The sequence below is a fragment of the Trachypithecus francoisi genome, unplaced genomic scaffold (genome assembly GCF_009764315.1).
Source record: "Trachypithecus francoisi isolate TF-2019V2 unplaced genomic scaffold, Tfra_2.0 Lachesis_group12, whole genome shotgun sequence".
NCBI lineage: Eukaryota > Metazoa > Chordata > Mammalia > Primates > Cercopithecidae > Trachypithecus > Trachypithecus francoisi.
The window spans coordinates 115,599,662-115,627,549 of NW_022681457.1; the positions used below are offsets into that span (position 1 = coordinate 115,599,662).

General features: G+C 48.7%; 1 protein-coding gene across 5 annotated transcripts in view; it reads right to left on the minus strand.

The window, feature by feature from the left end:
- CA6 (carbonic anhydrase 6) overlaps nt 1-27,568 on the minus strand; it is a 44,675-nt gene extending 17,107 nt beyond the window's left edge. For 4 of the 5 annotated variants that reach the window (XM_033228487.1, XM_033228489.1, XM_033228488.1 and 1 more), the window contains exons 1-6: nt 27,461-27,547; nt 21,145-21,285; nt 17,152-17,331; nt 6,468-6,616; nt 4,762-4,854; nt 982-1,051 (exon numbers count right to left, since the gene is read on the minus strand). In XM_033228487.1, the coding sequence (XP_033084378.1) occupies nt 982-1,051; nt 4,762-4,854; nt 6,468-6,616; nt 17,152-17,331; nt 21,145-21,235 (583 nt within the window). In that variant the 5' untranslated portion in view covers nt 21,236-21,285; nt 27,461-27,547. Of the gene's footprint in view, nt 1-981; nt 1,052-4,761; nt 4,855-6,467; nt 6,617-17,151; nt 17,332-21,144; nt 21,286-27,460 lie in introns of all 5 variants that reach the window. The other variant, XM_033228486.1, reaches the window with a different exon arrangement.
- Nucleotides 27,569-27,888: the final 320 nt, after the last annotated feature.

Sequence of the window (27,888 nt, forward strand, 5' to 3'; positions counted from 1 at the left end):
TCCCCACTACTCAGGAGGCTGAAGTGGGAGGATCAACCGAGCCCCAGAGGCGGTGGCTGCACTGTGTCATGATCGCACCACTGCCCCCCAGCCTGCACGACAGAGCGAGACCATGTCTCAAAAATAATAGCGATAATAATACCAGTTAGATGTCTATGGATTCCTGTCCAACTGCATCCAGCTCTTTGGCTGCCAGCTCTGAGTTGGTCTGGAGCTTTGCCAGGTGAGTTCGTGGAGGGGTAGAGGAGTGAGGGCATAGAGGGTGTTTGCATGAGAGTGTTGAGGGAGACTTGAGAGTGTTGGGGTGGAATCTAAGCTGGGAGAGAGATGAAAGAACACAGGCGTCACTAGGAGCAAGAGTGTGGAAGCCTCAGGTTTGGAGGACTCGGGTCAGGTGAGTTGCCGGAGGGGTTGGATCCTGAAGTCAGAGGACTGGGAGGCTGGAGGTGCGGGCGGAATGGGACATGTGAAGTCGAGAATGCAGAGCTGATGTGGTTATAGCTCAAAGTCAAGGGTTGACCCTGGGCAGGAGATGGCTCTTACAAGAATGCTGCCTTCTGTAGGCAGAGGGGACGGAAGAGCACCTCAAGTGTCTGTATGTCCAAGTGGGATGACGAGGGCTTCCCTCTTGACATTCATCTCAGCCTGGAGCCAGGTGGACATCTCTCTAGCCGCCAGGACTGTCACTGCCAGCTGAAGTGACAGCCATCGAAGCGAGGATATCCCTACTTAGTGCAACTCCAGCCAGAAGTTCCAATCATAGGAAGTGACACATCGAATTTATGCACAGCCTTCTCAGAGAGGTTTGCTGCCTAAGCCAACAGCAGAAATCACTGGAACAAGTAATCTGGCACAGGGAGGGGTGGACCCCCTTGGCAGGGCCCACTGGCCACCCTGCCCACCAGCATCAATCCCCCGCCCCCTGGGCACACCCCACACTCATTCCCTTTCCCTCCTGCAGCCACAGTTGGCTTCCCTTACCTGGGTACTTGATGTTGGCCAGATGAGAAATGAAGCTGCTGTAGTAAGTGTTTTCAGGGTAATCCTTCGCCTGCAACGAAGCGCAGAGCACTGAGTGTAAGTGAAGAAGAGGCCCCAGCACCATCTCTACTCATCCAGCTGCTCAGCTTTCTAGATGATTGGGCCGAGCCTAGAGAGTAAGGAGAGGCAGCCGGTGCCCTGTTGTGTTTTGACAGAGACAGGCTGACTGTTCTTTGCTACCAACCACACAGGTTCAGGAGTCCCTCCAGAAAGGCACTATCTTAAGTATTTTGGCAGCTTCCAGAGAAAGAAGCTTCTCAGTCATTGGTGATGCCCTCAGAAATGGCCAACACTTACTCTAAAAAAGTCCCCTGCGTGCTTGTTTTTGTTTGTTTGTTTGTGAGTTTTTTGTTTGTTTATTTGTTTGTTTTTTGAGAGGGAGTCTTTCTCTCTTGCCCAGGCTGGAGTGCAGTGGGGTGATCTCAGCTCACTGCAACCTCCGCCTTCCGGGTTCGAGCTATTCTCCTGCCTCAGCCTCCTGAGTAGCTGGAATTACAGGTGCTCACCACCACGCCTGGCTAATTTTTTTGTATTTTTAGTAGAGATGGGGTTTCACCATGTTGGCCAGGCTGGTCTCGAACTCCTGACCACCTCGGCCTCCCAAAGTGCTGGGATTACAGGTGTGAGCCACCACACCCAGCCTGTGTGCTTGCTTTGGGCAGTGTCAGCCACAGTCAGATTCTTTGTGATGAGGAGAGCTTGATTTCACGAGCTCCCTTCTTCATCCTCAGGACTTCGGACAGAGAGACAGATGTCCAAGGCAGAACGACTACAATTCCCCCAACACCAAATAACTCCTTCTGAATGAGTATTGGCTTTAAAAGTCAGAAAAGTTGCTTTGGGTGAAAAAGGTCTATTTTCAATGGTTCTTTTCAGTCAAGTGGTTGATCTCTTTCACTGTGCATACATTTGGCTTTCTTGGCTTTCTGACTGCATTTGCTATTTGTTTTCTAGATGTCTTGTGCCTTTATTGTTGCATTAGTCCAACTTTACTGCCTTCTTTTGTGTTAAGCAAATACTTTTCATGTACCATTTAATCATTTTTAGTTATTTTCTTAGTGGTTGCTCAAGTGATTACCATATACAACTCAATCACAATCTATGTCAGGTTAATATTAATTTAATTTCAGTAAAAGATAGCAACTTTGCTTCAAAAGAGCTCTATTTCTTCCTTGTCCTTTCTTCTATTTTTGTCATACGCATTACATCTACATATATTATAAGCCAGTGGTATATATAGTGGTATAGTCATTGCTTTAAATAATGTTGATGGTTTTTAAAAAGAAATTAACAGAAGAAAACACAAAAAATATATCTGTGTAGTCTTCTCTGTTCTCCATTTCCAGTACTCGTCACTTCTTTCTGTGGATCGGAGTTACTGTCTGGTGTCATTTTCTTTCAGCCAGAAGAGCATCCTTATATATGACTTGTAAGATAGGCCTGCTAGCAATTATACTGATTCTTGTATATCTGGGAATGTCTGTTTCACCTTCATTGTTGAAGGGTGGTTGATTGGATATAGAATTGTTGATTGACAGTCATTCCACCATGTTCTGATGACTTGAAAAGTCAGCCATTAATTGGATGGTCATTTCTCGACATATAATAAATCCCTTTTCTCTTGCTGCTTTCAGCAGTTTAATTTTTGATGTATCTAGACTTGGGGTTTATTTATCAGACTTGGGGTTTTTTTAGTTTCCTGGATTGGTAAATTTATGTTTTTCCTCAGATTTGAGGCTTTTTGGCCATTGTTTTGTTTGGTTTTTTTCTTCCACTTTCTCTCTCTCCTCTCCTTCTGGGACTCCCATTATATATGTGTGTGTGTGTGTGTGTGGTGTGTGTGTGTGTTGCTCTACTTGATGTTGTCCCCATGAGTCTACAAGGCTGTTCATTTTTCTTCTGTCTTTTTTCTCTGTTTTTCAAATTGGATAATTTCATTGTTCTGTCTTCAAATGAACTGATTCTTTTTTTCTTCTGCTGCCTCACATCTGCTTTGGGCCCATCTAGTGATTTTTTTCATTTTGTTTATTATACTTTTCAACTCTAGACTTTCCATTTGGTGCATCTTTAAAGTTTCTATTTCTCTATTGAGATTCCCTTTTTGAGTCATTGTCATCATATTTTCCTTCAATTCTTTGAACATAGTTTCCTTTCATTCTTCAAACATTTATGATAGTTGGTGGTTTGTTTCTTTTTTTTCGCTTAGCCACAGCATTGATAGTTGTTGAAGTCCTGCCTGCCTAATCGCTCTGGGTCCACGCAGGTCAGTTTCTGTTGATTGATTTGAGTTATTTTTTCCTCCTAAATATGGATTACAGTTTCCTATTTCTTTGCATGCCCAACTTTTTTTTGTTTTGTTTTGTTTTGTTTTTAAGATGGAGTCTCACTTTGTCATCCAGGCTGGAGTATAGTGGTATTATCTTGACTCACTGTAGCCTCTGCCTCTTGGGTTTGAGTGGTTCTCATGCCTCAGCCTTCGCAGTAGCTGGGATTACAGGCATGTGCCACCACGCCCTGATAATTTTGCATTTTTAGTAGAGACGGGGTTTTTCCATGTTGGTCAGGCTAGTCTCAAACTCCTGACCTCAGGTGATCTGCCTGCCTCGGCTTCCCAAAGTGCCAGGGTTACAGGCATGAGCCACCATGCCTGGAGTTTTTGTTTTGTTTTGGTTTTGGTTTCCCTCTTATTGCCCAGGCTGCAGTGCAATGGCACAGTCTCAGCTCACTGCAACCTCTACCTCCCAGGTTCAAGTTATTCTCCTGCCTCGGCCTCCCAAAGTGCTGGGATTACAGGCATGAGCCACCGTGCCCAGCTTTTTTTTTTTGAGATGAAGTGTAGCTTTATTGCCCAGGCTGGAATGCAATAGCGTGATCTTGGCTCACTGCAACCTCCGCCTCCTGGGTTCAAGTGACTCTCCTGCCTCAGCTTCCCAAGTAACTGGAGTTACAGGTGCCCACCATCATGCCCAGCTAATTTTTGTATTTTTAGTAGAGATGGGGTCTTGCCATGTTGGTCAGCCTGGTCTTGAACTCCTGACCTCAAGTGATCCACCCACTTTGGCTTCCCAAAGTGCTGGGATTACAGATGTGAGCCACCGCGCCCAGCCCCACCGTCTAGATTTTCTTAGAAATGCAGAGGTGTTGACCGGGTGTGGTAGCTCACACCTGTAACCCCAGCACTTTGGGAGGCCGAGGTGGGCGGATCACCTGAGGTCAGGAGTTCGCGACCAGCCTAGCCGATATAGTGAAACCCATCTCTACTAAAAATACAAAAATTAGCTAAGCGTGGTGGCAGGCACCTGTAATCCCAGCCACTTGAGAGGCTGAGGCAGGAGAATTGTTTGAACCTGGGAGGCGGAGGTTGCAGTGAGCTGAGATCGTGCCACTGCACTCCAACCTGGGCGACAAGAGTGAAACTTTGTCTCAAAAAAAAAAAAAAAAAGGAAATGCAGAAGTGTTGCCTTTGTCTGATTGGGTTGCAGGTTTCCCCTTGCCCTTCGAACAATTTGTGTCTACACAACCCCTCTGGGATTCCAGCTCTTTTAAGTCAGCTTGTCCATGTTAACTAAGGTCTGGAGATTGACAGCACAGAAGGAGCACAGTGATCTTCCATCCAGTCAATGTTTCCAAGAACTGTGAGCTTGGGAAAAGATGGAGAGTGATAATGAAGAAGGCTGTTCAACTAGACTTTGCAGACACACGTGGGTAGTTTCTGCTTACCTCAACGAAGGCTGCCAGTACAGCCAATCCATCGGGCGCATCTTGGGCTATCTCATAGCTCTCGTATTTAGAATTGTAGTGAACAACATGCATCTGTAAGAGCAAGGTAGGGTGGGTCAAGGGCAGTTCATAGAAATTTGGATGCTTAAGATTTCCAGGGAAGAAGGAAGAGAAAGGAAGGTGCTCCATCTGAGGCCTCAGACTGTTCCACACAAGCAACTTGGACCTCCATCTCCCTCCATCTGGCCTGCAAATCCCATGAATCAAGAGCAGAAACTTCCCAAAGAATGGAAAGAGCAAGAGTGGGATTCAGGAAGATGGCAGTTTCAGGCCATTTCCCAACCACACCTCCCTCCAGGCAGACAAGCTGGCAGAGTCTGAAGGGGTCACATGAGGACATAGGGTTCTCCTGGGGTGTCTGGGGGCTTTGCGGGGAGAGCGAGCTTGCGCCCCTTGTCCCAGGCAACCACTGTTAATGTGTAGTCATCCTATGGATGGATTCTGGCAAAAGAGGGAACTCAGAAAATCTAACACAGTCCAGACGCAGAGCTCATGCCTATAATCCCAGCACTTTGGGAGGCTGAGGCGGGTGGAACACTTGAGGTCAGGAGTTTGAGACCAGCTTGGCCAATATGGCGAAATCCCGTCTTTACTAAAAATACAAAAATTAGCTGGCTATGGTGGCAGGTGCCTGTAATCCCAGCTTCTCAGGTGGCTGAGGCAGGAGAATCATTCGAATCCAGGGGACGGAGGTTGCAGTGAGCCGAGATCACACCACTTCACTCTAGCCTGGGCAAAGGAGCAAAACTCCGTCTCAAAAACCAAAAAAAGAAAATCAAACACATAAAAATCCAGCTGAAACAAAGGAGGGCTTGCCACACCCTGTGGACTGTGAAGTCCTGCCCACCTGAGTCCTGTAAGGGCAGGACCTTGCCTGAACCCCTGTCACAAAGTGGTGATCCATCAACAGTTGCTGAGTGAATAAAAAATAAATTCAACTTCAGGATAACTTCACTGCTACCTTTGCACAAAGTCTTTTGGCTGTTTTTGTTTGTTTTGTTACTCAGACTGGAGTGCAGCGGCATGATCAGGACTCACTGCAGCCTCAACCTCCCGGCCTCAAGCCATCCTCCCACCTCAGCCTCCTCAGAAGCTGGAACTATAAGCGTGCGCCACCACTCCTGGCTAATTTTTTTTTTTTTTTTTTGTAGTCACAGGATCTCGCTACGTTGCCCAGGATGATCTAGAACTCTTGGGCTCAAGCAATTCCCCTGCCTTGGCCTCCCAAAGTGCTGGAATTACAGGTGTGAGCCAGTGCACCCGGCCTTGGCTATTTTAATAAGAAAAGTGATGGCCGGCACTGTGGCTCACGCCTATAATCCCAGCACTTTGGGAGGCCAAGGCGGGTGGATCATCTGAGGTCAGGAGTTCGAGACCAGCCTAACCAACATGGTGAAACTCTATCTCCACTAAAAATACAAAACTTAGTCGGGCATGGTGGTGGGTACCTGTAATCCCATTTACTCGAGGGACTGAGGCAAGAGAATTGCTTGAACCCAGAAGGTGGAGGTTGCAGTGAGCTGAGATCACGCCACTGCACTCCAGCCGGGGCAACAGAGCGAGACTCTGTCTCAAAATAAATAAATAAAAAGGAAAGTGACTACAGGGTTTGAAGGAAAGAGGATGCAGTGGGGGTCCTCAGGTACCTCGATCACATGTCTGATCCCGTCCACGGTGTGCTCAGAGCCCCTGATCTTCAAGGACGCTCCTCCCCAGTGAAAGTGCATCTGCTGGGCTATGTACACAGTGCCGTCGGCTGTTGTCATGCGCATGGTGGAGGGCAGGCTGATCTGCACTGGAGAGAAAAGGTGGGGCTGAGAGCAGAGTAGGTGAACACAGAGGGGTCAGGCCTACAGGCTGGGTAGCTTCTCTGCTCACCTCCCACCTGTCTGAACCTAGGGCAAGTCAATACCATAGACTGGCTTAGCATGCCATGAGCAGGGTCGCCAAAGGAGAAGAGGCGTTTGCACACACAGCACAGGGTGAGGTCAGGATGGAGGCCAGGCACTGAGTAAACCAGGCTGGGCAAGTGCCTCTCCCCAGCACACACCTTCCTGCTCAGAACCAACAGGCCAAAGGCAGGACCACAGAGTGGCAGGTCCAGCTTGCTGGCCCCAGGGAAAGGGAAGGTCGTGAAAAATTACGGTCAATGGGCATGGAAACTAGAATTCTACTCTCTATCTCTGGCCGATTTTGGAATTTGCCGAAGGTATAAGAATAGGAAATGGGGCCTCTTAGAACTGTTTTCTTTTCTTTTCTTTTCTTTTCTTTTCAGGCTCACTCTGCTGCTCAGGCTGGAGTGCAGTGGCACGATCATGACTCACTGGAGCAACTCACTGCAGCCTCCAACTCCTGGCTTCAAGGGATCCTCCCACCTCAGCCTCCCGAGTAGCTGGGACTACAGGTGCCTGCCACCACGCCTGGCTCATTTTTGTATTTTTAGTAGAGATGGGGTTTCACCATATTGGTTAGGCTGGTCTTGAACTCCTGACCTCAAGTGATCCACCTGCCTCAGCCTCCCAAAGTGTTGGGATTACAGGCGTGAGCCACCGCACCCAGCTGAAATCTCTGTCTTTTGGAATGAACTACACAAAAAGGAAAAATGGAATCAGTTACTAAGAAAAGTGACTAAGAAAAATACCTATGAGGATAGAACTTTGGCGTTGGAAAGGGCCAGGCAGCATGTGTCTCAAGAGCAAGATCTTCCCTTTATTTATTTATTTATTTATTTATTTAGAGATAGAATCTTACTCTGTCACCCAGACTGGAGTGCAGTGGCATGATCTAGGCTCACTGCAACCTCTGCCTCCTGGGTTCAAGCGATTCTCCTGCCTCAGCCTCCCCAGTAGCTGAGATTACAGGAATATGCCACCATGCCCGGCCAATTTTTGTATTTTTAGTAGAGATGGGGTTTCACCATATTGGCCAGGCTGGTCTCAAACTCCTGACCTCAAATGATCCAACCTCCTCAGCCCCCCAAAGTGCTGGGATTATAGGTATGAGCCACCACGCCCGGCAAGATCTTCCTATTTAAAGTCATCCGTGGTGGCTGTAAACAAGAACATTTTCTTAAAAGACAGCAAATATGAGGTATTTAAAACCCGTCAGATGCCCCCCTTCTTCCTTTCCAAATTATCTAAAGGAGCAGGGAGCTATGACTAAATTCATAACGTAATGTGCTGTAACGCAGTAATCTGGGCTGAAAGGTTTTCACCAGCCGTTTGGCAGAACAAGTGCTTGGTATTTAGAGCTTGAGATGTGGCTGGCCTCAAAAATCAATGCTTGCAAGAAAAGGAGGCATGCAAGGTCAGCGATGCTGAAAGCGGATGGGAGCTGAGGAACTGAGGACCGGAGCAGAGCTCCCTAAATGGACCGTCAGCACCACAGAAGAAATGAGAGAGGTCCTCACAATTTCCCCAAAACACAGCCCCCGGGAGACGGAATGTGTTACTTCTGGTTATACTGACAGGCCCACACAGGTCCAATTGGAAAAGAGCCACAAGCCTGAGCCTGTTGTTGTGCTTTTTTTTTTTTTTTTTTAGACAGAGTTTCCTCTTGTCCCCCAGGCTGCAGTGCAACGGTGCGATTTCAGCTCACTGCTTCCTGGGTTCAAGCGATTCTCCTGCCTCAGTCTCCCCAGTAGCTGGAATTACAGGCACCCGCCACCATGCCTGGCTACTTTTTGTATTTTTAGTGTAGACAGGTTTCCACCATGTTGGCCCGGCTGGTCTTGAATTCCTGACCTCAGGTGATCCACCCACCTCGGCCTCCCAAAGTGCTGGAATTATAGGCTTGAGCCACCGTTCCCGGCCATCGCTGTGCTTTTGAAAAAGCAAGGCCAGGTCGGGCGCGGTGGCTCAAGCCTGTAATCCAGCACTTTGGGAGGCCGAGACGGGCGGATCACGAGGTCAGGAGATCGAGACCATCCTGGCTAACATGGTGAAACCCCGTCTCTACTAAAAAATACAAAAAACTAGCCGGGCGACATGGCGGCGCCTGTAGTCCCAGCTGCTTGGGAGGCTGAGGCAGGAGAATGGCGTAAACCCAGGAGGCGGAGCTTGCAGTGAGCTGAGACCCGGCCACTGCACTCCAGCCTGGGCGGCAGAGCGAGACTCCGTCTCAAAAAAAAAAAAAAAAAAAAAAAGAAAAAGCAAGGCCAAAAGTTAACTGGCTGTTCCCAAAAGCCGACTGGCTGAAACTTCCAGATCTGCATATCAACTCAACTTCCAGAAGAGGCTGCTCTCCTTTATGGGAACCCAATGTAACCAGTTTCTTATCAGAAGAGAAAAGCCACATAATCCAAGAATTTGCTGTGCTCAAGAAACAATCAGCAAACTGTCAAGGTCGTGGAAGTCAAAGACTGAGAAACTGACTGAGATTGGAAGAGACTTAAAGAGACCTGACAGTGAAGTGCAACGTGGAATCCTGGGTTAGACCCTGGACCAGAAAAATATAGGAGTGAGAAAGTCATGTCATTCAAATGAGGTCTAGAGTTAACTGTGTTGTATCATTTAAATTCAATAATAATTGTACCATGGTGGCTGGGCGTGGTGGCTCATGCCTGTAATCCCAGCACTTTGGGAGGCCGAGGTGGGCAGATCACCTGAGGTTGGGAGTTTGAGACCAGCCTGACCAACATGGAGAAACCCTGTCTCTACTAAAAAAAAAAAAATAATACAAAATTAGCCAGGCATGGTGGTGCATGCCTGTAATCCCAACTACTCAGGGGGCTGAGGCAGTAGAATTGCTTGAACTTGGGAGGCAGAGGTTGCAGTGAGCCAAGATTGTGCCACTGCACTCCAGCCTGGGCAACAGAATGAGACTCCATCTCCAAAATAATAGTAATAATAATAATTGTACTATGGTATAAGATATTAGTGTTAGGGGAAGTGGACAAAGAGCATGTGGGAAATCTCTGTACTACTGTTGAAATTTTTCTAGTGAAAAGCTATTTCACTAGAAGTTGAGGCCGGGCACAGTGGCTCACACCTGTAATCCCAGCACTTTGGGAGGCCGAGGTGGGCAGATCACCTGAGGTTGGGAGTTTGAGACCAGCCTGACCAACATGGAGAAACCCTGTCTCTACTAAAAAAAAAAAAATAATACAAAATTAGCCAGGCATGGTGGTGCATGCCTGTAATCCCAACTACTCAGGGGGCTGAGGCAGTAGAATTGCTTGAACTTGGGAGGCAGAGGTTGCAGTGAGCCAAGATTGTGCCACTGCACTCCAGCCTGGGCAACAGAATGAGACTCCATCTCCAAAATAATAGTAATAATAATAATTGTACTATGGTTATAAGATATTAGTGTTAGGGGAAGTGGACAAAGAGCATGTGGGAAATCTCTGTACTACTGTTGAAATTTTTCTAGTGAAAAGCTATTTCACTAGAAGTTGAGGCCGGGCACAGTGGCTCACACCTGTAATCCCAGCACTTTGGGAGGTCAAGGAGGGCAGATCACTTGAGGTCTAGAGTTCGAGTCCAGCCTGGCCAACATGGAGAAACCCCATCTCTACTAAAAACACAAAAATTAGTCGGGCATGGTGGTGCAAACCTGTAATCCCAGCTACTCGGGAGGCTGAGGAAGGAGAATCGCTTGAACCCAGGAGGCAGAGCTTACAGTGAGCCAAGATCACGGCCACTGCATTCCAACCAGGGCGACAGAGTGAGACTACATCTCAAAAATAAATAAATAAAATTGAAAAAGAAAAAGGAACCACCAGCCTCCTGCCTCCCCGCTGAACATTAAAAAATCAAAACCTGTGTAGAATTCTGTGTCACTCATGGGCACCTGTTTGAGGACTTATCCTTTTATGTTCAGGTCTTTTCTGCTCAAATGCACCATTCAGTGAACATTTTGAATTTGCTCTGTCAGGATCTGTGGCAAGTACCGTGATGAAAAAGATGAATACGCGATTATCCGTATATTCAAGGAACTTCATAAAAGAAGTAGCCAATAGCAATTATTAAGAAAATAGTATATATTAAGAAAACACTGAACACTAGAGGCCCAGTACCTCAGGCATTTAAGCTTTTCTGGAGCCTATCAAATGTATTTTGGAAAATTTAAATATATATTTTTTTGTTGTTGAGACAGGGTCTTACTCTGTCACCCAGGCTGGGGTGCAGTGGCATGACCTCAGCTCACCGCAGCCTCTACCTCCCAGGCTCAAACAATCCTCCTGCCTCAGCCCTTCAAGTAGATAGGACTACAGGCACACACCACCATGTCCAGCTAATTTTTAAGTTTATTTGTAGAGACAGAATTTCACCATGTTGCCCAGGCTGGTCTCAAACTCCTGGGCTCAAGCAATCTGCCTGCCTTGGCCTCTCAAAGTGCTGGGATTATAGGAGAGCCACTACTACACCTGGGCAATGTGTATTAATGGATCAGTGCCGGCCCACCAACTGTTACTAGTCTACAGCAAAACGAATCAATTGGGAGTTAGTTTTAGAAATTTTGTAGCAATTTGTGTGTCTCAACGGCCTGTGTTTCAATTTGAATTTCTCTTTATTGAAATGTTGAATCTAATTTAAATTTAATTTTAAAATGAGGAGGCCAGGCCTAGCAGCTCATGCCTGTAATCCTAGTAATTTGGGAGGCCAAGGCAGGCAGATCACCCGAGGTCAAGGGTTCAAGACCAGCCTAGCCAACATGGAGAAACCTCGTCTCTACTAAAAATACAAAAATTACCCAAAAATGTGGACAAAATCTATATATGGGAAATCATAAAACTAATGAAATAAATCAGGAAGAACTAAATAAGTGGAGAAATATTCCATGTTCACAGATAGGAAGACTTAATACTATTTCAACGTCCATCCTTTCCAACTTGGTCTATATGGTACCGAAAAGGGGTCCCGATCCAGACCCCAAGAGAGGGTTCTTGGATCTCACACAAGAAAGAATTTGGGGTGAGTCTGCAGAATAAAGTGAAAGCAAGTTTATTAAGAAAGTAAAGGAATAGGCCAGGCGTGGTGGCTCATGCCTGCAATCCCAGCACTTTGGGAGGCCGAGGCAGGTAGATCACTCGAGGTCAGGAGTTCAAGACCAGCCCGGCCAACATGGCGAAACCTCGTCTCTACTAAAACTTAACAGGGGCATCACGGTGCACACCTGTAATCCCAGCTACTTGAGAGGCTGAGGCACGAGAATCACTTGAACCGGAGGCAGAGGTTGCAGGGAGCCAAGATAGCACCACAGTACTCCAGCCTCAGAGCAAGATTCTGTCTCCAAAAAAAAAAAAAAAAAGGAAGTAGTGGAATAAAAAATGGCTGCTCCAAAGGCACAGCAGCCCCAAGGGCAGCTGGTTGCCCATTTTTATGGTTATGTCTTAATTATATGCTAAACAAGGGGTGAATTATTCATGCCTCCTTTTTACACCACATACGGTAACTTCCTGACGTTGCCTTGTCATCTGTAAACTGTCATGGTGCTAGTTGGAGTGTAGCAGTGAGGATGACCAGAGGTCACTCTTGTGGCCATCTTGATTTTGGTAGGATTTGTCAGGCTTCTTTATTGCAATCTGTTTTATCAGCAAGATTTATGACCTGTATCTTGTGCCAACCTCCTCTTTCATCCTGTGACTTAGAATGCCTTAACCTCCTGGGAGTGCAGTCCAGTAAGTCTCAGCCTTATTTTACCCACCCCCTATAAAAGATGGGTCACTCTGGTTCAAACGCCTCTGACATTACTGTACAATCAAGCAAGCTCCTGGTATTTACCCACATGAATTGAAAACACACAAACCTGCACATGGAATTGATTGACTGATTGATTGATTGATTGAGAGAAGGTCTCGCTGTCACCTAGGCTGGAGTGCAGTGGTGCAATCATAGCTCACTGCAGCCTTGACCTCCCAAGCTCAAGCGAGCCTCGCACCTCAACCTCCTAAGTAGCTAGGACTGTATGTTTGAGCCACCATGCCAGGCTAATTTTTTGATTACTTTTGTAGGTCTCACTACATTGCCCGGGCTGGTCTCGAATTCCTGGGCTCAAGTGATGCTCCCACCTTGGTCTCTCAAAGTGCTAGGGTTAGCGGCATGAGCCACCATGCCTGGCCTGCACACAGGTTTTATAACAGCTTTATTCATAACTGCCAAAACTGAGAAGCAACTCAGATGTCTTTGGATAGGGGAATGGATAAACTGTGGTTCATCCAGGCAATAGAATATTCAGCACTAAAAAGAAATGAGCTATCAAGCCATGAAAAGACATCGAGGAACCTTAAATGCGTATTACTCAGTGAAAGAAGCCAATGTGAAAAGGCTACATGCTGTATGATTCCAACCATGTGACATTTTGGAAAAGGAAAAACTATAGGTCAAATAAAAAGATCAGTGATTGCCAGGGTTTAGGAAGGAAGGGAGAGATGAACAGGTGGACCACAGGGTTTTCATGACACTGAAATGATTGTTCGATACATGTGATTAGAAACCTGTCAAAACCTGACTAGGCGTGATGGCTCATGCCTGTAATTCCAGCACTTTGGGAGGTGGATCACTTGAGGTCAGGTGTTCGAGACCAGCCTGGCCAACGTGGTGAAACCCCATCTGTACTAGAAATGCAAAAATTAGCCAGGCGTGGTGGCACGTGCCTGTAATCCCAGCTACTGGGAAGGCTGAGGCAGGGGAATCCATTGAACCAGGGAGGCAGAGGTTGCAGTGAGCCGAGGTCGTGCCACCCCACTCCAGCCTGGGCGATAGGGCAAGACTTCGTCTCAAATAAAAGAATCTTGCAAAACCAAAAATCAACAAATCTTTAATACATCACGTCAACTTTATTGTTAAGCTTAGTGTTCATCAAAATCTCATTAGAGTCAACGTTTGTAGATTTTTTTTTCCCCTTCAGTAGAATTACTGAATGTGCTTGGAGCTTGCTGAAAAGTAGCCAATGGCAATAGCCAAATAACTTCAAAAGCTAAATCATAAAAATCTTTCAAAATACTTTATATCAGGCCAGGTGCAGTGGCTCACGCCTGTAATCTCAACACTTTGAGAGGCCAAGGTTGGTGGATCACTTGAGGCCAGGAGTTCAAGACCAGCCTGGCCAACATGCTGAAACCCCATCTCTACAAAAAATACAAAAATTAGCTGGGGGTGGTGGCCCACACCTGTAATCCCAGCTACTCAGGAGGCTGAGGCATGAGAATTGCTTGACCCTAGGAGGCAGAGGTTGCAGTGAGCCAAGATCATGCCACTGCATTCCAGCCTGGGTGACAGATCCATCTCAAAAAAAAACCCGGCCGGGCGCGGTGGCTCAAGCCTGTAATCCCAGCACTTTGGGAGGCCGAGATGGGCGGATCACGAGGTCAGGAGATCGAGACCACACTGGCTAACACGATGAAACCCCGTCTCTACTAAAAAATACAAAAAACTAGCTGGGTGAGGTGGCGGGCTCCTGTAGTCCCAGCTACTCCAGAGGCTGAGGCAGGAGAATGGCGTAAACCCGGGAGGCGGAGCTTGCAGTGAGCTGAGATCCGGCCATTGCACTCCAGCCCAGGAGACAGAGCAAGACTCCGTCTCAAAAAAAAAAAAAACCCTTTACATCAAAAAACAGAATTATGGCCAGTCACGGTGGCTCATGCCTGTAATTCTAGCACTTTGGGAGGCTGAGATGGGCGGATCACTTGAGGCAAGGAGTTCGAGACTAGCCTGGCCAATATGACAAAACCCCATCTCTACTAAAAATACAAAAAGTAGCTGGGCATGGTGGCACACGCCTGTAGTCCCAGCTACTGGGGAGGCTGAGGCAGGAGAATCGCTTGAATCTGGGAAGTGGAGGTTTCAGTGAGCCAAGATTGCACCACTGCATTCCAGCTGGGGCGGCAGAACAAGACACCGTCTCAAAAGAAAAGTTTTAAAATATATATATAATTAATGTGAACTTTGGGTCCACTCTAATGTCTGGCATGCTGTCATGTGAGGTGAGAACCCCAAAGGAACAGGTTTCTAGACCACAGAAATTTGAGCACAGCCCCAAAGGAAGAAAGGACAGGGTCCTCTGGAAATTGGGAGGAGCCACTGCAAGCCCCTTGGGGAGCTGGGCTCTTCTCTTCCTTATGGCTTCCCTCTCCTGGGCCCTCAGCATGAACCCCGCACTCAGCAGGGGCTGCCCATGGAGATCCCTCCATCACTGATTTCTTCCCGCCCGCTGTCCAGGGAGGGTGAACAAAGCCACTGCCTTTGGCCTTTGTGCTTTACCCTTTCTCCACAAGCAGAGGACAAGGAGAGGAGGAAGAGTTCAGCCTGCCAATCTGGAAGCACCAGAGAGTAATTTTGGAAACAAGAGCTTGATGTTATGATGAAAATGAGGCTTTTGTTCATTCTTTGTGTATTTCAGGGCTCTTGGCGACATAAACCTGAGTCCTTTTACAGACAAAGCTTCATTCTCCAATTTGCTACTTTCACCAGTGCTATAAAGGATAATTGGTTTTCTTTCTTTTTTTCTTTTTTTCTGAGATGGAGTTTTGCTCTTGTTGCCCAGGCTGGAGTGCAATGGCATGATCTTGGCTCACTGCAACCTCCGCCTCCTGGGTTCAAGCAATTCTCCTGCCTCAGCCTTCCGAGTAGCTGGGATTACAGGCACGCGCCACCACGCCCAACCAATTTTGGTATTTTTAGTAGAGACAAGGTTTCACCATGTTGGCCAGGCTAGTCTCGAACTCCTGACCTCAGGTGATCTGCCCACCTCAGGCTCCCAAAGTGCTGAGATTACAGGTATGAGCCACCTCACCAGGCCAGTTTTATTTTCTTGATTGTGCAAGATAAGAAAACTAAGTCCTGTGACCTTTCTTTTTTAAATTAATTTATTTAAAGAAACAGGGTCTCGCTCTGTTGCCCAGGTTCCAGATAAGAAAACTAAGTCCTGTGACCCTTTTTTTTTTTTTTTTAAAGAAACAGGGTCTCACTCTGTTGCCCAGGTTCAAGTGCAGTGGTGATCTCGGCTCACCACAACCTTGACCTCCCAGGCTCAAGTGATCCTCCCACCTCAGCCTCCCAAGTAGCTGGGACTACAGGCAGTCACCACCACTCCTGGCTAACGTTTTGATTTTTTGTAGAGATGGAGTCTCACCAAGTTGTCCAGGCTCGTCTCAAATTTTGACCTCAAGTGATCCTCCCACCTCAGCCTCCTAAAGTACTGGGTTTACAGGCGTGAGCCACCATGCCTGGCCAAGTCCAGTGACTGTTGTATGGCTGTGTGGCAGGCAGGGAACTGTCTCAACCCAGGCAGGAGTGAGAAAGTGCAGTACCTAAGAAGGATGTGGCCAAGAAACCCGACATCTGGGGGTGTGAGCCCATCTTGGCCGTCAGACACTGTGTGGCCTTGGGTGAGTCCCTCGACCTCCTGAGGCCTCAGACTTCCTGCCTAAAAAATGCCCCCACCTGGGGTGGTCATGAGGCTCAGAGGAGTTGAGCCAACTTGGAAAATCAGGAAGATGTTCTGCACAAGTAAAGCACAGATTTCAGTTTCCAGGCCGGGCGTGGTGGCTCGTGCCTGTAATCCCAGCACTTTGGGAGGCTGAGGCGGGCAGATAACTTTGAGGTCAGGAGTTCCAGACCAGCCTGGCCAACATGGTGAAAGCCCTGTCTCTACTAAAAATACAAAAAAAAATTAGTTGGGCATGGTGGTGCATGACTGTAATCCCAGCCACTCAGGAGGCTGAGGCAGGAAAATCGCTTGAACCCAGGAGGTGGAGGTTACAGTGAGCTGAGATCATGCCACTGCACTCCAGTCTGGGCAACATAGTGACACTCTGTCTCAAAAAAACAACTTTGAAAATTTACAGTTTTCTCATATTGGATCCTGAAGTGGGGCATCCCCACGGCCCTGCTTTTTCTGTCTGACCTTCACCTTCTTTCTTGTAGGGAGCAGAAAACCAGAGCTTCCTTCTTAAAACTCTGAGAAACCCTGGTCCAACCTGTCAGGTGCTTTGAGCTGAATAGACTGAATATAGGAACTGTGGAAAAGCTGACCCCAGCTGATGGACAGAGAGTCCCTGTGGGAAAGGTGGCTTCAGCAGCACGGCCTGTCCTGCATGTCGCCTGCTGGGTGGGTTGGGTGAGCTCAAGTAAGAGGATAACATGGCAGGAAGGGACCAGCAGGGAGCTGAGGGGAAAGACAGATGCTGCCCTCTCTAGAAGAGCCACCAAGTTTCCAGGCCGGTCAGCCCTCGTGTTCGACCCTCATGTTCAAGGCCTCCAGTTCTGAAGCCATGCTCTGTGTCTCTGTGTAAGCCACTCCTGGCAGGGACATGTGTCACCTGCCTTCCCCTGCAGGCTGCCAGGGGCTGCCCGTGGATTGGAGCCCCTCGCCACCCCTTCCCCTTACCTGTGTGGCCATTGTTGACCATGGGGAACTCGCCCTCCTGGGTCTCATAGCCCGTCAGTTTGAGCCCCTTCAAGGCGGGGTTGTACTGCACCTTCGTCCTCTGCAGGTTGATGGGCGACTGTCTCTGGCCCCCACAGGCGGGGTAGTGCTGTGGCCAGTGCGCTTCGTCCAGTGCTCCTTCTGAGACAGGAGAGACACAGTTCAAGGGGCTGCCTGGCTGAGCCCACCCTGCAGGAACCTCACCGGGCCAGAGGCCAGGGCCCGCTGGGCAGGGACCCACGGCAGCACCTTCCAGAAAGCAGAAGCAGGGCCCCCAGAAGGAGGTCAAAAAGACAACGAGGTCAACTCCAAGGACTCTGGTGTTTGAGGGGCTTTAGTCCTAACCTCTAACTTTCCTGTGGCAACTGCTGGCCCTGGGAGCAAGACAGTGTTTTGAAATCAGTGAAAGTCTTTTTTTTTTTTTTTTTTTTGAGACAGGGTCTCACTCTGTCACCCAGATTGGAGTGCAGTGGTGTGATCTTGGCTCACTGCAACCTCTGCCTCCCAGATTCAAGAGCTTCTCCTGCCTCAGCCTCCCAAGTAGCTGAGATACAGGCATGCATCACCACTCCTGGCTAATTTTTGTGTTTTTATTAGAGACAGGATTTTGCCATGTTGGCCAGGCTGGTCTCTAACTCCTGACCTCAGGTCTTGGCCTCCCAAAGTGCTGGGATTACAGGCGTGAGCCACTGCGCCCGGCCTGAGAATCTTTTATACAGAGCGTTTTGCTCTCCTTTGACTTATTTCCAGCTGATGAATGCATGGAGGGATCCTTGGCTTGCCATTCCTGTGCTGCTCCTGAGGTCTCTTCCTCATTTCCTCTCAAGGGCCCAGCTGTCCTTCCATGCCCCCAACAGAAACACAGCCCCCACCTCCCCATGCTGCAGGAACCCCCCACCACTGTTTTCTTGCTCCAGCCCCTTTTATGGATTCCCAGTATGGTAAAGACCACCTAGGTGTCTACACTTATGGATTCAGGGAAACTAGGGAAGCATCAGGTTCCAGGACAACCCAGAGTGAGTACTTTTTTAGAACTCCTAAGGAGAAAGTTTATCTTTTCAGAGAGGATTGATAATCATAGGGGACAGAGTAACATAGGTGAGTCACTGTCATAGGTGACTTGGCCCCCAAACAGCTGTGGAGCTTGGTGTCAGCCATGTGACATGGAGAATCTCTCCTCTGTTCCCTGTGCAGGGGTAGCCGTGTAGTGAGTACACAGCTTGTTTTAAGAAAGGTGTTTGTGGCCGGGTGCGGTGACTCACGCCTGTAATCCCCACACTTTGGGAGGCCGAGGTGGGCGGATCACCTGAGGTCGGAAGTTCGAGACCACTCTGACAAACATGGAGAAACCCCGTCTCTACTAAAAATACAAAACAGTCAGCCGGGCGTGGTGGCACAAGCCCTTAATCCCAGCTACCTGAGAGGCTGAGGCAGGAGAATCGCTTGAACCCAGGAGGCAGAGGTTGCAGCGAGTCGAGATCGCGCCTTTGCACTCCAGACTGGGCAGCAAGAGTGAAACAAGAAAGAAAGAAAGAAAGAGAGAAAGAGAGAAAGAGAGAGAGAGAGAGAAAGAGAGAAAGAGAGAGAGAAAGGAAGGAAGAAGGAAGGAAGGAAGGAAGGAAGGAAGGAAGGAGAAGGGAAGGGAAGGGAAGGGAGGGAAGGGAAGGGAGGGAAGGAAGGAAGAAGGAAGGAAGGAAGAAGGAAGGAAGGAAGGAAGGAAGGAAAGGAAAGGAAAGGAAAGGAAAGGAAGGAAGAAGGAAGGAAGGAAGGAAGGAAGGAAGGAAGGAAGGTGTTTGTACCGGGGCCTCTCACCGCTTTTTGGTTTGGAATCAGGCAAGAGGCCCCTAGCACAACCCCTTCTAGAGCAAGATGCTTTGGTCCAGGCCACTGTCAATACTGGAACATCTCTCAGGTGTCCCTGGAAGTCATTTACAAAAGCTACGCTACTCTCAGCTTCTCCCAGAGTCCCTAGTGGCTTTCCAGGAAGCCCACTGTCTCAGAGGCTGGGCAGAGCCTGGGGAGGACAAGGACTTCATTGTCTGAATTCTCTCTTCCTTCACCTCTGAACCACCTGCCTGCACTGCTTGGCCAAGTGAAGCGGAATGCCCCAGGCTTCTGAGGCACTGCCCTGTGTAAGATCACTGTGCTCGGGAACAGAACGGTTGGTCAGAGCTGGCTGGACTTTCTGAACCTCCCAGGATGTCCTTAATTCCGTTGCCCTTGACTTAACAGATCATCCCATTCATCCTGAAGGAATGCTTCTGGAGCAGCTGAGCTGGGGCGGACTCTGCAGGAAGCAGGTGTTTGTCTCACTTCCTGCATCGGCCAGCGGCCACCAGCCTCCTCATGGACCCCAATCCGTGGTCCTGTACAGAAAGGAGGGGGACGCGGGAAGAAGCTCTCCTCACTGCTCCTGGAAAGGGCCATTTAGTGTCCACAAACCCCACAGACACGGCCTTCTAGCTTGGGCTCACATGTGGACCAGAACCCATGCTGAATGCCAGGATTTTACATTTCACACTTTAAAAGTCTGGTTTGGGGCCTGGTGCAGTGGCTCACGCCTGTAATCCCAGCACTTTGGGAGGCCAAGGTGGGCAGATCACTTGAGGTCAGAAGTTTGAGACCAGCCTGGCCAACGTGGTAAAACCCTATCTTTACTAAAAATACAAAAGTTACCCAGGCATGGTGATGAGTGCCTGTAATTCCAGCTACTTGGGAGGCTAAGACACAAGAATCACTTGAACGCGGGAGGCAGAGGTTGCAGTGAGCCAAGATGGCACCACTGAACTCCAGCCTGGGCAACAAAGCAAGACTCTGTCTCAAAAAAAACAAAAAGTCTGGTTTTGGCCACCCACAGACCAAAGGAACTGGGTACTTATGTCAAGATGTTCTGGGTAAACTGCCTACCATGAAATTTCCAAGAAAGAAGGTCTTGCAAACCCCACAGCACCTTCTGTGAGGTTACCGAGAGTTTTTTCTAAGAACTTTATTTTCCACTTAAACAGACCAACAGGCCGGGCGCGGTGGCTCAAGCCTGTAATCCCAGCACTTTGGGAGGCCGAGACGGGCGGATCACAAGGTCAGGAGATCGAGACCATCCTGGCTGACACGGTGAAACCCCGTCTCTACTAAAAGATACAAAAAACTAGCCGGGTGAGGTGGCAGGCGCCTGTAGTCCCAGCTACTCCGGAGGCTGAGGCAGGAGAATGGCGTAAACCCAGGAGGCGGAGCTTGCAGTGAGCTGAGATCCGGCCACTGCACTCCAGCCTGGGAGACACAGCCAGACTCCGTCTCAAAAAAAAAAAAAAAAAAAAAAAAAACAGACCAACAAAGCAAATGTCTTTACGAAAAGAAGCAGTCAGTGTGCTTTCGAAGCAGCCAACACCGTGAGTGGAAAAAAAATTAAAGCAAAAAGCCAGGAGTTTGTGAAGAGGAAAGCTATTTCCTTCTTTTCCTTATTTGAAGTTTAAGTTCAGCTTGCTCTCCATACCTTCTGAGACACTGAAAAGGTGACATCTGAAGCCACAATGAGCAGATCCCCAACAGATGGCAGGTGGGCTGCCTGGCCATCCTGGGAAATGCCCTAAAGGAGGACTCTTGGCCAGGCGTGCTGGCTCACGCCTGTAATCCCAGCACTTTGGGAGGTGAGCAGATCGCCTAAGGTCAGGAGTTCGAGACCAGCCTGGGCAACATGGTGGAACCCTGTCTCTACTAAAAATACAAAAATTAGCCAGGCATGGTGGTAGGCGCCTGTAATCCCAGCTACTCGGGAGGCTGAGGCAGGAGAATCACTTGAACCCGGGAGGCGGAGGTTGCAGTGAGCAGAGATCACGCTACTGTACTCAAGCCTGGCCAACAGAGTGAGACTCTGTCTAAAAAAAAAAAAAAAGGGCGCTTGTCCTGTTGTAAGGGTGTGAGGGTAACTGAGGGAGTGTGCAGGGGCTAGGGGCTTACCTGAGTAGGTCCAGTCAGACCCATGCTGGGCCTGGCCACCCAGCAGGAACAGGGACAACAGAGGCACCAGGGCCCTCATGGTGCTGCACATCTGGAATGAAGACTGATTCCCGCGAAGCTCTTCTTTTAAAGGATCAGAAACTGTAAATAACAATTTACAAGTGATCCGCCCAACTGGCTAAGCCACTCTTTGCTGCACCCACTAAAACAATAACACCCTCCCCACAACAGCCCTTCTGGCTCTGTGCATTGGGCCAGGCAGCCCCAGCACCTGCCTGATCTCCTCCCACGTCAGCTTCATATCCGGTCAGTCCATGGGTCTAGTTGTTCAGTGTCAGGAGCACCTGCAGGGCCGCACAGTGCAGCCATTGTGGACAGGTGACCTCGGAAATGGGAAAAGGCCCAAGGCAGGGAGAAGCAGGATGAAGGACTTTCCTGGACAGTGGGACTTCCTATGCCCTTTCTCCTGACATTAGAGATCTGGGGACTGCTGATGGGATTACCATTGCCTGCAAACTCTGCCCGTCTCAGTCGTGGACACATGCCACCACTGCAGACACGTGGCTGCCCTCAGCCAGGCACCCGGGGAGATGGCCTAGCCTCCATGTTCGGGCATTTCACGGTCCTCTCCTTAAACCAGTGGTTGATCCCGGGTCCCAGCTCATGAGCCACATTCCAATGCGTGCCTTTAGGCCATCTGAGCTGGTGTAGGCGTCCACGTTTCTTCATGAATTTGTTCTGACACCTGCAGGCACTTGGGCACACCTAAGTCAATCAGCCAACTGCCCTCACAGGATCCATGGATTACCTCATCCTGTGTATCTACTTGGCTAGACCGTCCCTGAAACTAGCTGAAGGAGAAACTTTTGAGTTTATGCCTGCTGACAGGCCAGCATTTCCCATGCCCTTCCACAGGGTCAAACACAGAGGGCAGCCGGAGCTCCTGCAGGGGGCTACCGTGCTGCCGGACACAAAGGGCTGCCCCTGCCTTGTTGTGGGGAGCTGAACCCCCTCCTGGCCTAGCTTAACGCATTATCCCCTTGGTCCTGGAATGGCAAACGGCACCAGGCCTTCACAACAAGGATGTTAGCAGTGAACCCAGGCTCTCCCGAATATTTCAAAGACTCCCCGCTGTCATTTAATAGAGAACGTCAGCTGCTGCAAAGAACTTGCTGGAAACTTCAATTTCTAAAGCTCAAGAGCTGAAAGAATCTCAGAGAGAGAGCAAAGCGTGGTCAAGGGCAAGAATTCTGAAACTAGACAGGATCTCTGCCTCCTGCTAATTGTGTGACCTTGGGCAAGTTACTCAGTGCTCTGTGCCTCAGCTTTTCTTTCTTTTCTTTTCTTTTTCTTTTTCTCTTTCTTTCTTCCTTTCTCTCGTTCTTTTCTTTCTCTCTTTCTTTCTTTTTTGAGACAGGGTCTCTCTCTGTCACACAGGCTGGAGTGCAGTGATACGATTTCAGCTCACTTCTCCTGGACTCAAGCAATCCTCCCGCCTCAGCTTCCCAAGTAGCTGGGACCACAGTTGCATGCCACTACGTCCTGCTAATTTTTGTATTTTTTGTAGATACAGGTTTTCACCATGTTGCTTAGGCTGGCCTCAAACTCCTGGACTCAAGCGATTCTCCCGCCTGGTGCTCCCAAAGTGCTGGGATTACAGGCGTGAGCCACCGCACCTGGCCGCCTCCTTTCTTTAAAAGAAGTTAGTGATAGCACCTCCTTTGTGGGAATTCATCCATAAATGTGCCTGCAGTAGTTGGAGCAGTGTCTGGTGTGTAGCAAATGGCATTAGCATCTATTCAGACCCCTCGTTTTACAGGAAAAGGAAGTGACTTACCATTGCCACCCAGCTGGTTAGTGAGGGAACAGGAGGAAAAATGCTTCAATCTCCAGTTTACGGACCATTTCTTTGCAAAAATGAGAAACCCACTCACCTGTCCTTACTAAATCAGTGACGCACACCTGCTGACGCCCAGCCCTGTGGAAAGGGCTACCTTGTAAATCACAAGACCCCACCTCTGCTGAGGAGAGCAAGACCCTTTGCAAGCCCGGGCGGGACCCTTGACGTCGAACTGGCAGGAAAACACGAACTCGGTCATCTGAATTTTTTCTTGGGAATCTGAATTGGGAGACCCAGAAAGAATCAGGGAGCAGCAGACGGGCAGAGACTGAAATGTCAGGCTGTCAGGGAAGCCTGGGAGGACTGAGTGAGCCCAGGCGAGGGGAACTGGAGCGGGAAGGAGCTCAGAGAAAGCCTGGGCCACGGGGGAGGGGAAGACTGCCCAGAGACGGAGGGAGGAAGGAAAGGGCCCTGGAGAGTCAGAGAGAGGAGTGCTGGGGGAGAGCACAGTGAAATGGAGAGGGCCCACCACTCCTGCAGCTCCCAGCCGCATGGGTCTCACTGCCCTGCAGTGAGCATTTGGAGCTGGCTTCCCAGGAGGGCCCTGGGACTTTCCTTGCCTCACACAGCTCCTTAAAACACAGTGCACAGGCTGGGCGTGGTGGCTCACGCCTGTAATCCTAGCACTTTGGGAGGCTGAGACAGGCAGATCACGAGGTCGGGAGATCGAGACCATCCTGGCTAACACGGTGAAACCCCGTCTCTACTAAAAATACAAAAAATTAGCTGGGCGTGGTGTTGGGCGCCTGTAGTCCCAGCTACTTGGGAGGCTGAGGCAGGAGAATGGCGTGAACCTGGGAGGTGGAGCTTGCAGTGAGCTGAGATCGCGCCACTACACTCCAGCCTGGGCGACTGAGCGAGACCCCTTCTCAAAAAAAAAAAAACAGTGCACATACTGCATCTGTGCGGCTGTGGTGACAGCAGCCCTGCCGCAGAACTGCTGTGCAGCGTATCCACCCATCACATGTGACACTTTGCCCTGGTTTTGCCTGTCTTTCGCTCAGGCAAGAGCCTGGGCTGGCCAGCAACCTGTTGACCTGGCTGGTGTTGAGAATTGGTGTGAAAGTGAGTGATGAAGGCAATAAGGAGGTCAGATCAGATGATGGACTCTTGGAGTAGCAAGGCCATCTGCCAGCGAGGGCACATTTCTAGAGAGAGGGTCACTCACTTCCCTTCACCGTGCAGCACCCTGCCAAGGACACACTGGACCCAGAATCAGGTATGGTCAGTAGGGTTGCCTATTTTCTGACTCCTTGTCTACTTCAACCCTGAAATTTTCCATCACCTTTGAACATGAGTCTTCTTCTTGGATTTGGGAGACACGTTGTTTGTTCGGGTTTGCTTTTGTTGGTGGTGGTGGTGGTGGGTTTTTGTTTTTGTTTTTTGGGTTTTGGTTTCTTTGTTGAGACACAGTCTGTTGCCCAGGCTGGAGTGCAGTGGTGCAATCATGGCTCACTGCAGCCTCCCAGGGCTCAGGTGATCCTCCTGCCTCAGCAATCTCCCCCCACTTCGTCCTCTCCAAGTAGCTGGGACAACAGGTGCATGCCCTATGTCCGCTCTGTTTTTGTTGCTTTTATTTTTAGTGAGTCTCTCTATGCTATGAGCTTCCTTCTGCCTTCATCCAACCACATCCTTGGCTGATCAAGGTTGTTTTTTTAATTCTAAACTCCTGTTTTTCTAGGGCCTATGGTTGGATTGGCTGTCTGAGATGAGTTGACAAGCACATTATTATTACAACATAAGGTCAAAGGGAGAAAGGAGCCTTTGTTCTTCCTTGGTTCTACCACTGCCCCTTGATAAGGCCCACTGAGGCAAGGGAAAAGAAGGGGGCAGGGCGGCATGACCAGTCCAGGTGGGCAAGAAGGCACTGTCAGCCCAGGTGAGCAGGGAAGCACTGTCAGCCCAGGTGAGCAAGGACAGATGATTAACCAAATGACTAGGGAGGCACCATTAGCCCAGGCTGCACAGGACCAGCATAAAAGAATGAGTCTGGTGGGCCAGGTGCGGTGGCTCACACCTGTAATCCCAGCACTTTGGGAGGCCAAGGTGGGTGGATCACCTGATGTCAGGAGTTCAAGACCAGCCTGGGCAACATGGCGAAACCCCGTCTCTACTAAAAATACAAAAATTAGCTGGGCATGATGGTGTGTGCCTGTAATTCCAGCTACTTAGGAGGCCGAGTCACAAGAATCACTTGAACCCGGGAGGCAGAGGTTGCAGTGAACTGAGATCATGCCATTGCACTCCAGCCTGGGCGAGACTCTGTCTCAAAAACAACAATAAAAACAAACAAACAAACAAACAAAAAAGAATGAGTCTGGCTACACAAGAATATGCATATTTTGGCTGTAAGTAACACACAAAGGCTATTGTTCTGTTTCATGCAGGAGTGTGAGCTCATCCTGAAGAATGAATCACTCTGAACAAGTGAGTTCTGATGGTTACAGGCTCAATCCTTTGTAAGCACCAAAATGATTAAAACCTCTAAAATGCATGGTACATTTTAAAATAGATAAAACTGAATGTTATTAAACTTTTCTTAATGACTGAGTTCCACTAATATGAACATCAGTTATTCTCCTGCATTGTAATATATTGATGTCCGCTGGGCCTATAACACACATATATATATATAAAATTCTCCCGGCAAGAAACGACCCCTGGTCAGGCGCGGTGGCCCACACCTGTAATCCCAGCACTTTGGGAGGCCAAGGGCGGGGGGCAGATCACCTGAGGTCAGGAGTTCAAGACCAGCCTGGCCAACATGGTGAAACCCCGCCTCTACTAAAAATACAAAAATTAGCTAGGCATGGTGGCATGTGCCTGTGATTCCAGCTACTCGGGAGGCTCAGGAAGGAGACTCTGTTGGAAGGAAGGAAGGAAGGGAGGGAGGGAGGGAGGGAAAGAGAGAGAGAGAAAGAGAGAGAGAGAGAGAGAGAGAGAAGAAAGAAAGAAAGAGAAAGAAAGAAAGAAAGAAAGAAGAAAGAAAGAAAGAAAGAAAGAAAGAAGAAAAAAAGAAAGAAAGAAAAGAAAAAGAAAGAAAGAAAGAAGAAAAAAAGAAAGAAATTAAGAAAAGAAATGACCCCTAACTGTGATGTTTTTGGATTTCTTTTACCAGGTATTGAGAGGGGAAGTTAGCTAGCTTAATTGATTACTAAAGTAATGCACATCTATGCTCACGGGTATCCATAGGGCCGGGGCATAACCAATCACAACAGAAGCCAGACTTGGTGTGGAAGACAGTCTGGAAGCTCCCTGCTCTGCCAGGAGTTAACCCTGGATTGGTGGATTGTAGGGAGATTGGGAAGTTCTTGGGAAGGGCTGAGTGGCAGGAGCAGCTGGAGGTACCATTGTGTGTGTATTGATTTGTTTTTTCATTGTTAGCATTTCTCTTTCTTTCCTTCCTTCCTTCCTTCCTTCCTTCCTTCCTTCCTTCTTTCCTTCTTTCCTTTTTTCTTTTGAGATGGAGTTTCACTCTTGTTGCCCAAGCTGGAGTGCAATGGCATGATCTCAGCTCACTGCAACCTCCACTGCCCAGGTTCAAGCGATTCTCTGACCTCAACCTCCCAAGTAGCTGGGTTTACAGGCACCCGCCACCACGCCTGGCTAATTTTTGTATTTTTAGTAGAGACAGGGTTTCACCATGTTGGTCAGGCTGGTCTCAAATTCCTGACCTCAGGTGATCCACCTGCCTTGCCCTCCCAAAGTGCTGGGATGACAGGTGTGAGGCACCGTGCCCAGCCCACTGTTAGCATTTCTAACATAGGCTTCCAGCTGTTGCCTCTTAGGGTTGTCTGTCTGTTCTCATCTCCTGGCTTCCTCATCTGTTTGGCAGAAACCAGATGACAGCACTTCTTAGAATTACATATACAAGAAGAATGGAGAGAGCTAAGCCAACAGCCCAGAGACGGTCCTCTACCTAAAATACACTCACTCTGAAATGCCTTCGGCATTTCGATGCTAAACTCACAGATTTCTATTTCCTTTCTGACTTTCAGCTATATCCATATCAATGGAGCATCAACACAAGTAAGTCATTGTGTGAACTAACCCACTTGCAGAATATCCAGCCACAGTCAGGTCCAGCTCCACGGGGGTACCCTTGCTTTCTCTCACTAGCCTTCTGGTGATGAATTTTGCAGTCTTAGAGAGCATCTCCAGCCTCACACATCGTCCTGGAATTCAGCACCTGTCAGGTAGGGGTGTCTCCCAACAGGCATCTCCTCCTGTGTCTCTATCCTCTTCCCCACTGGGTACCAGTAACGCACATCCAAAAACAATCAGACCGAAACCCTAGTGGAAATCCTCTTTTCTATCATTAATTTAGGTATAAGCAAAATAGGAACCAAATACCTACAAATATTTACAGCTCAGCCTGCCATCAACATCCTGTGCCCCTTCTCTGTGCAAACTCACCGTCCTTCTGCCATGAGAATTGGATGTTCTGTTTGTATCTCCTGCTGGCACTACCTTCTACTTCTTGGAGTAGACCAGAGTCTTGCTTACATCTCTTCAGTATGCTCCACCCCTAGTTTACATCTGCAAGGCAGGTTTGTATGTCTTTCAGCTCCACCCTTCCCTGGTCAATAAGCAGGTCAAATCCACCCTTCCTGGTCAAATCCATAATGAGTCCTCACCCTCCCCTCATGCCTAGGGGACCCATTAGGCAAGCAGAGGACTATATTGGTTTCCTGCTGCTGTAACAAATTGCCAAAAACTCAGTGCTTAAAGCAACACAAGTTCATTCTTTTACAAATCTAAAGATTAGAAATTCAGCCGGGCGCAGTGGCTCAAGCCTGTAATCCTAGCACTTTGGGAGGCCGAGACGGGCGGATCTCGAGGTC